The sequence below is a fragment of the Pan troglodytes genome, chromosome X, assembly GCF_028858775.2.
Source record: "Pan troglodytes isolate AG18354 chromosome X, NHGRI_mPanTro3-v2.0_pri, whole genome shotgun sequence".
Classification (NCBI taxonomy): domain Eukaryota; kingdom Metazoa; phylum Chordata; class Mammalia; order Primates; family Hominidae; genus Pan; species Pan troglodytes.
The window spans coordinates 22,851,913-22,861,623 of record NC_072421.2 but is presented as its reverse complement, the minus strand read 5'-3'; the positions used below and the strand labels follow the sequence as shown (position 1 = coordinate 22,861,623).

At 37.0% G+C, this 9,711-nt stretch overlaps 1 protein-coding gene across 1 annotated transcript in view; it reads right to left on the bottom strand.

Moving 5' to 3' along the window:
• Positions 1-4,135: 4,135 nt before the first annotated feature.
• The window catches only part of PHEX (phosphate regulating endopeptidase X-linked), a 219,083-nt gene continuing 213,507 nt past the window's right edge, over positions 4,136-9,711 (bottom strand). Inside the window, exon 22 of the mRNA XM_003317380.7 lies at positions 4,136-7,592. Coding sequence (XP_003317428.2) covers positions 7,490-7,592 — 103 coding nt within the window. The 3' untranslated portion in view covers positions 4,136-7,489. The remainder of the gene's footprint in view (positions 7,593-9,711) is intronic.

Sequence of the window (9,711 nt, the reverse complement as noted above, 5' to 3'; positions counted from 1 at the left end):
TGAATGTTAAGTGCTTTCCCCACAAAAAATAACTGCATGCGGTAATGCAATTGTTAATTAGTGAGATTTAACCATTCCATAATGTGTATATATACTTCAAAACATCGTGTTGTACATGATAAATACACACAGTGTTGTCAAATCTTAAAAAAATTTTAAAAAGAATGCATCATAGGGTCAAAACCAAGGTGATTGCTTTAAAGTCTCTCAACTACCCATAGGCAGGGCCACAAAGATTTTGTTCTCCGGAGAAAGTAACCTGCAAACTTTTTGGTTTCAGGGACTGAACAGACAGGGTGAGGGTAATCATGGGGCTGATCACAGGTAGATTTCAGGGAGGTCTGCCAGCTGAACTGAGGGGATGCCCCAGCCTGGACATCCAGGACTTAAGAGTTACCATAGTTAATGTTTGCCTAAGAAAGCACTTAGACCAAACTGGATTCAAATCCATGCTGCCAGCTGCTAGCTAAATGATCATGAATGAAGTCATTAACCTCTCCAAGCCTCAGGTCTCTTACCTGTGAAGTAGAGATAATAATATGTATCCCAGTTGTTGTGATAACTAAATTAGATAATATAAATAAGGTATTTAGTACATGTTTGGCACGTTATACATAATAAATGGTAACAAGCATTATCAGTAAAGAGCAGTATCTAGAATCCTTTCTGAAGGACTTGAAACTACCAGTAAGTATAAATTATTGTAAACTGACTCCTTTCTTTACATTATTTTCTAACAGATTACTATAGAAGTATAACCTGAAGTCTTCAGTAAGTCACAGGTTACAATCATGTTAACATTGTTCTATATCCCAGGAGAACATTCGAGAATGGGCTCTGAAGTTAGACAAAATTGACTATTTCTGGCTCTTGCAATTACTAATGTGATCTTGACAAGTCACGTGTTTCTCACCTGTGAAGTTGGAATAGCAACAACTATGTGCAAGATTGTTGTGAGGATTGGCCATAAAGCAGGCATGCCCCAGCAGAGTGCCTAGGACACAGTGGGTGTCAACAAACAGAAGCCATTTTCACTACGATTATTATTAGGCCAAAAAAAAAAAAAATACAAATGCCAATTGAAAATCTGGTCAACTTTGGAATAAATATGCTTTGGGCTATTTTTGACATTCATCAAATGTCACTGGGGTGGGAGGGCTGTCTGACTGTTACCCAAGTACTGGGATTCCACTGACTTCTAAATCAATTTGGAAATTAACACAGTGTACTTCCAAATGGTAAACTATACCTCTTTTTTTGTCTAGGACATTTGCAGACATTTCAGCCAAACTGGCAGGGAAAATGATACTCAATATTTTAGGTAGCTTTTTACACTGGGATTTTAACTTACTCAGTTTTTCTTTCTCTGTAAAGTGGAGTCTCCGGCCAGAATTAATTAGAACAGCACTTTTGTGGCTTGTACATGGACACTCATCTTCATTTCTTGGACTCTGAGCCTCAATTTCTCATTCAAGTGGAGAAAGCATGTAACAAGAATATGGTAAGTAGTATTTTTCATCTCATAATCAATGGAGAAGTAAAAACTATTGTATATAAATTATCTGAAAATACTGGAAAATACTGCACTTTCAACAGTATTTTGTAGGGTATTTTAGTTACTTTCTCAATGGTATATATTTTAAAAGCTTAGAACATATTATAAATTCATGGCTTTGCCACAGATTCTTATGTTCAGTTACCTTTCTAATTGAACCAATTAACAAAACAAAATACACATTCAAATGAAACATGTATCTAAAGCATTTAGGAATGATTAAAATTATAGATCAGGTTTTCTTTCACTGATCACAAATCATGGTAATGCTTTTGTGGTGCTCATTTCCGGGCTCACTTTGGTGTGTTTATTAAAGCACAGTATTGTCAGATCACAGGGAGTATCTCATTTTCATTTTCATATCTCCAATTCTAACGGGGATTAAATTATCCAATTAAGCTGTTAATTAAAAAGACTCCTACAGAATAAACTGCAGGCTACCAATGGCATTTTCAGTTTTCATTGTGCTGTGCTCAAAAGCAATTTTCTAAATTCAGAAGAACTCAAAGTTACTGCCCCATACGTCACTTTATAAGGTGTGCCTGGGAATGCTCCCTGAGAACTAAACCCATTTGCTCTTCATTCTGGGCACACAGCTAGACTACATGTCCCAGCCTTCCCTGCAGTTAGATTTGGCCAATGGAATATGAACAGAAGTAATGTAGACAACTTCAAGGACAATTGCAAATCTTCCACTCAGTATCTTCCATGGCCTTTTTCCCTCCACTGGCTTCTTATAGATGAGCATACATTAAATCATGTGTTGAAAATGGCAGAACCATAATATGGAAGGAGGCTGGGTCCCTGAGTCACCAGTTAGAGGAGAGAAACTCACCGATAATTAATATCCATTATGTATGTAATGAAAACAAGAAATAAATTGGGTTAAGCCATTATCTGTTTCTACAGCTAGTGTGATCTTAATAAAAAAAGCAAGTGAACTTGAGGCACATGCAAATATCTTAAACCTAATTGGAAACAGCCTTTTGCAAATTTTGATCAGGTCCACTTAGATACATATCTAACACTGTCATTTATATGCATCTTTCCTTGTGCCACTTCCCTATACACAAAAATTCCCATTTCATGGATCAGCTCAGAAACTAGAATAAACTCTCCAAGAAGGGCACAAACAGGCCATACTCAGCTACTTATTACCCACAGTCTGTGCCATCTGATGTCCATTTCCTGTACATGATGATGATATGACCTACTACACAGAAGGGCTGACCTAGGATCCTACAAACCATTACTTTTCCAGATCTTTTTTTTTTTTTTTTTTTTTTTTGAGACGGAGTCTTGCTCTGTCCCCCAGGCTGGAGTGCAGTGGCAAGATCTTGGCTCACTGCAAGCTCCGCCTCCCGGGTTCACGCCATTCTCCTGCCTCAGCCTCCCAAGTAGCTGGGACTACAGGCATCCGCCACCACGCCCGGCTAATTTTTTGTATTTTTAGTAGAGACGGGGTTTCACTGTGTTAGTCAGGATGGTCTCGATCTCCTGACCTCGTGATCCACCCACCTCGGCCTCCCAAAGTGCTGGGATTACAGGCGTAAGCCACTGCACCCGGCCTTTTCCAGATCTTGGAACATATCAGTGCCAGAAAGGTGTTTAATCAACAGGGGACTCAATTTGCACTGTCAGCATAATGCTAAAAGAAAGACACCACAGAGAAATCAGTATAAATTCTATTGTATGCCTCTGGATTTGTCTGAACTCAGGGAGGTAGTCAGGCATGCAGAGTCCCATACCACTCAGTCATTGTCTAAGGGTCACGAGGCACTTCCAGTTCTCTGAAAGTGCATTGGGCAAAGAGGCTCCAGTAGCATGAGGGCAGCCACCCTAGAGAGCCACAGCCAATTAGAAACAAAAGCAGACCGAAGATGAGATAAGGCCACCCAGTAAAAGGAATTTGCTGGGATCTGCGCAGAGGAAACACCAATAGTATCCACCAGACAAAAGTTGAAGAATTCTTTCTCTGTGTTCCAAACCACAACCTGATTTACTTATATATCATAATCACTCAGTAGGGTAATTGAAACAGTTTATATATCCATCTCCCATGTTAGACCAGACTGTTCACTGAAGCCCAGACACTGTATATTATCCACCTAAATATAGCTAGTTTGGTGATTTAAATATAATGGGTGCTCAGTTACTGTGTGCTGAATGAATAACAACTATAAATTGACTGGATTGTTAAAGAATGATGATAACACAGAGATTGTTTGATTTGATAGTAACTGTGATGTTCATTGTCACTTTTGTGAGATCAGCCCTATCCCCTGTCATCGCTGATAATTTCCTCAGAGGCATCTCTTTCTCTATAGAAATATTATTACAAAGGCAATAAACCATATCTGCTGACTTACATTCTGGAAGAAAATATAATGACAACCTCGTAAATACCTTCTTGTCTATGGAGAAAGTTACTGCATTCAAATCTCAGTTTTCTAAGCCAAGAAAGCTAGTAAGTATAGTTATTGTACACTATTTTTTGGCAAATGTTATGTAAAACAGGATGGAATATGTTAACAGATCTAATAGATTTTAATATTTTTAAAAAAGAAAGACACAGAAAGCCTTCAACCAACTAACTTTTTATTGTCCTTAAAATGCTTGTTCACATCGTTTCACGAGTAGGAGAAGAAAATACAACCAGTCTCAGAATAACCATTTAGATATAAAACGCATAATCCAAGAATATCTTTCTTCAAACCAGTAGGACACTGTCACTGGTGATGAGAATGTTGTTGTTATATGAAGCAATCGTATATTCTTCCATAATGTAATATGCAACTGAGGCATTATGTTAAATGTATCAAGGAAGAAGCCTATCAAATGCTAAGTGATTACAGAAATACTGATTGAATAAATGTATTTAGAAATGGGATAATCTAAGGGATAGAATTTAATCCACAGTTCAGTAGACCAAAGCCCAAAGACTACCTTTCCTTCCTGTGGGATACTTGACAAGAGATTTCAGGCTTCTCCACTTCTCTGGCACAAGCATAATCTGTCTGGCAAGCCATAGTTCCTAGCTGCTTCTTAGTGATGCTCCAGGGCTAAATAAGATAAAATTTATGTGCTATGCTTTAAGCTCCATTGAGGCAAGGCACTAAATAAACTTCAGGATAATTTATGAATCCTGTGTTTGCATTAGTGATGTCCAAGTCCATCTCATAAAATGAATAAATGAGAACAGGAGGCCAATGCTGAGCACTTAGTGAAAAGCTCAGTACACTTTGGGCAATGGTCATGAGCCCAAATAAAACCACTTTATATCTAGAAAATTTTTTTACTAATCCAGGAGATTTTCACAAACACAAAAAACCTAACTCCTTCCAATGCCCAGACAATAGTTCGCTGGCAGAACATCTGGTGTGTGAATCAGAGAACTGTATTATAGCAGCCCTAGTCTGAGATCCAATATCTAATATCCTTTTAATTTACCATAATTATTTTTGTAAAACTTCATGGCTCTCCTCCATTGAATGTGCTTAGCAAGGAATGCCAAAATCCTGTCTTCTCTTCAAAGCCACATCCATAGGCCAGCTTCTCCCTACTTTTTTCTTTCCCTTCCAGTTGCATTTTACCTTGCTGTTTCTACCACTTAATCAGTGTCTGTTTATCTTAGCAATCTGTATCCAAGAGAAAGGACAATGAGAATGTAATTGGAAGAGTTGAGTTAAACATAAGCATGTATTTGGATAATTCAATCCTTCTCATTGTTCTAGCTAGTAGTGATGATTTGGTATTGCTGCTTTTGGTTTGTTGTTTTGTTCTGCTTTGTTTTAGTAATGGACATCCTACCTACAATTTTCGGTATAACAGTTACAGCAAGTAAAGTTAATCAGGATAAGGTAAGCTTCTCATCTAGAAACTGTGAGGGCCCCAACTAATCACCAACCAGTTTTGCTAAACCAACAAGTGACTTAGTTTGTCTTTCCAAAGCCATAATTCTATGCTTTTATCAAACACTTTCTCTGACCTGCAGGAATGTGTTTATTTGGAGTTTATAAAGGAAATCTAGAAGGGAAACACTATTCATATAAGCATGATAAACCTCAGCTGATTTTAAACACCCAAGTCCAGGAATAAAACAGAGTATCTTATATGTCTAAACCAAGCCAGAATGCTTCCTCCAGAGAAAAGACACATACAATTCCAACCTAATACTGCTTGTTTTTAGAAATACAAACTAAGGTCACATTAAGCCAGGTTAAGAGGAGGACAAGGTAGCTGCCCTTCACAAGTTTATCCATTCAGAGAGGAAGAAGTCAAGGGGAAAATCGCTCTCCTCTGTCTAATGCAGTATAATTGTTTCCTCATGATGGTGCCCCTCCATTTTTCTCCCTTCAAACGTTCCCTTGGCTACAAAAGGACATGACACACACACACACACACACACACACACACACATACATACATATATATATATATTTTAAAAGAATCACAAATCACAGGGACACACAATGGCTTCCTGTGGTTAATCTGAATTTGTCATTTTGCTTTTGAGATTTTCCTATTGGTCCACTTAACCCAGCACCTCATGTATAATGAATAATGTAAAGGGAGTATGGGGATGCCTATTATTTTAAGAAACCAAAAATGCCAGGTAACAACTTTAAGGCCATTACAATTTTATCCTACACACACACACACACACACACACACACACACACACTCAGTAATAAGAAAGGAGTTCACTTAGAAGGATAATGCTCTAAGGATAAAACACATAGTACTGCTCTTTCTCACAACTCTTTAGATGACTTGAAGAGTAAAAATTATGTTTATTTGGACTATGCAGGGAATTTTAAATTGAATCAATAAATTCTAGAATGTCATCAATCAAGAAATTTTTCAAAAATGTTTTTTTTTTAAAGAGAGCTAACATTAAGCTGAAAAAGAAGGGTACATTTCTCCCTCCTCAATGTGATGTTTGTTCCTTTGCACTAAAGGGAAATGAAAATCATATGTTCCTAATGGGGAATCAGAAAATTGTTTTCTCAATGTCTGCTCATTTCAAAACCAGTACAATGCACACATATGAAGGTAATGAAACGAACAAGAATTAGGCTAAAAAAAGTGTCTAGCAGACAGACAATCACTGCAGTTCATACAGACTGGACAAAATTTTGGAGATTTCATCTCCTAGTTTCCCTGCTGTTATGTAACTAGGAGGTTTTGCTTCTTCTGGGACCTAAAGATATGTCCTCATTCCCTTTTTTCTACTGAATAAACTCAAATCCATTACCTAGTAGCCTTTCTGCGAGCTTTGTTCATGCTGACTTGAACAGGGCAATCTGCTACATCAGATGCAAGCTGTGAGACACATTTTCATTCCAACAGACTCCAAAGCTGAAGGCAAGAACTTCATGAAAAAGTGTAAAATGGAGATCAAACATATTTCTAATTTAACTACCTTACAGTTGAGGAATGCTGTGTAATTACTGTCCATAAAAACTTGCACTGCATTCCACAGAGCAGCAAGCCCTCCCAGGTATTCATGCACATGTCTTCATCATTGAGAGGCTACGAGTTTAATAGATTGAACTTTTAAAGGATACATCAATTTAGGCTTCCCACAAAGCTATAGATTGAAATGCTATGTACCACATAACTGTGGCCAACACACTAAAATGGACAATAGCAACAATTTAGCAGATAGCATTTTAACAAAAGTAGCCTAGGGATTTATTTTTGTTGGTTTGATTTTCTAAAGAAACATACTTAGTTCATTCTTATATTCCACTTTATAAGCCCTACAACTTTGAACAGATACTGCTAGATCCAAGCAGGTCACCTACCCAAATAATGAAAATGCACTAAAAATGAAAGTCTCCAGGCCTAAAGCAATGGGCGATGAAGGCTCAGTGCAGCCTCTGCTGGCACTGTGCAACTGTCTCAGGATGCCATAAACCAGCGTCCCAGCTACCAGAGTCGGCAGGAGTCCATGCCTCTGTTCATCGTGGAATTGGGTGGACAGTTAAAAGCTTTCTGGAATTCTTCAAAGTTACTAATTGCACCATTGACCCTGAAAAAAGATATGTCAAAGCATATGTCATATAATTCTTGCACATCAACAGGTTCTGTATAAAATTGTAGCAGAATATTGCTAGAAAGAATGTTGGCATTCTTTTAATCTGTTTACAGGGAGACAACTAAAGCCCAAAATGATTAAGTAAATTTCCAGAAAAAATTAACAGACTAGAACCAGCATCTCCTGAATGCCAAGCACATGCCCCTATTACTCTTCGAACAGTCTTCAAAATTCTTTTAAAACTGTATCATCACCAATATTAGTTTTTCTAACTTTTTAAAAACTTTATGGAAAGTATAACTGACATAAAGTATACAAAATATTAAATGTAGAACTTGCCAGTTTTTGTGTGTATATGCCCATATTACTATCTGCCAGATCAAGACATTCCAGCACCCAGAAGGCTCCTGCCTGTTCCATACCAACAGCATCTCCCAAGATAACCTACTATTCTGACTTCTATTGCCATAGCTTTGCCTGATTTTGAACTTCATGTGAATGGAATCCACGGTATGTACTGTTTGGTCTTTGATTTCTTTCACTGAATATAATGTCTATAAGAGTCATCCATGCTGTTGCATTTCCAGCTATTTTTAAAGAATTCATTCAATCTGCAAAACATTTTCTCTGAATTAGTGTTAGGTATGGGAAGCTCACAGTTGCCCAGAATTTGATTAATGCAACAATCAATCAATTAATGAATGGTATCTAGTTATTACTGATAATTCTTCACTGGAGTTAGCTCCAATATATCACATTCTTACAGGCTTCCAACTACAGCAAAGACTGAATTCATACTCAGCACTTTGATTGTAGCTGCCTTTTGGAAGTGGTATTGCCATTGTGTGATTTCTGCTGCACTCAAAATCTATAGTTACTGCAGACCTCAGTAACAAGCCAGCACACACACACACAAAAAACTTCCCCCCTTCTATTTCTTACTCAACTCCGTGTTCAAAGGGTTGACTAGAGACTCAGCATTCTCAGTCCCTGACTATTTCTTCCCTAATGACTTTGTTACCTGCGGGCATTTGCATTTGCATAAATGTAATGGACTGTATCCAAAAAATCTTCATAACCTCTTGTTGTTTTAGCTGAATATATGGGTAGGGATGCATATTTCATAATGTGATTCACCCTAGGCAAGTGTTAAAGATAGAATATAGTTGATAATTAGTAAGCATGCACTGTAAAATTCAACATTACAGGCAACTAGTTAAAGGAAATAAGTTTCTGAAAACTTATCTGTTGAGTAATTAATCTACTGTGTGATTTCATCTGCACCATTTGTCAGTGGGAACACATTTTAGTACATTCGAGACCGTCAGCCTTCATGACAGTTTAGCCCAGTGGGGGAGAAATTTCCAACATAGTGATTAGATTTTTATGCTAGTGGGTAATTTATAGTCAATTTCTGAAGCATTTCTAAGGCAAGATCTTAAGAATAAGATTTTAAAATATAGAAGAAATTTTAGATGGCTTTCTTGCAATATGCTAATAGATCCATTTAAACATTAAATATAAAGATATCCAGATATAATGCCCTAAACAAAGAATGAATACATATAAATTATTATGGTTTTTGGGTTTCTCATCATACTTATCTTTCCGGTACTATAGAAAATTTCTGTCAACCTATACGACCGAGTACAGGGTGAGTAATATTAACTTTAATTTTTTTTGTACTTAATGTTTTATACATTCTGACAAATAAGACTGCAATTCATAATCCTTTTCCTTTTTTGTATAAGCTACTGTTTCAAAATATGATCCCACCTGAAAGCCAAAATGTAGACTCTCTAACTCTAGATATAAATTATAATTGCTGAATAATACTATGTATCCTCCTTTGTGTTCAGAGCTATTTAGAAAGTGGCCATTCATTCATGTTTGCTGGTTGACTGTGTGAAAGAACAAGAGGTATTAAAGGGGATATTCTTTAAAACAAAATAAACCAGAGCTCTAGGTGTTTTAAGGCAGAGTACATCAAATCTCATCCTTTCCTAAGACAATAAAGGCTATTTTTTTGGACAAAAAAGTAAGCAGTTGAGTAAGTCCAATAATGCAGTTTACTGAGACTCTTTCAAAAACTAGAAGATAATGGGATGTAATA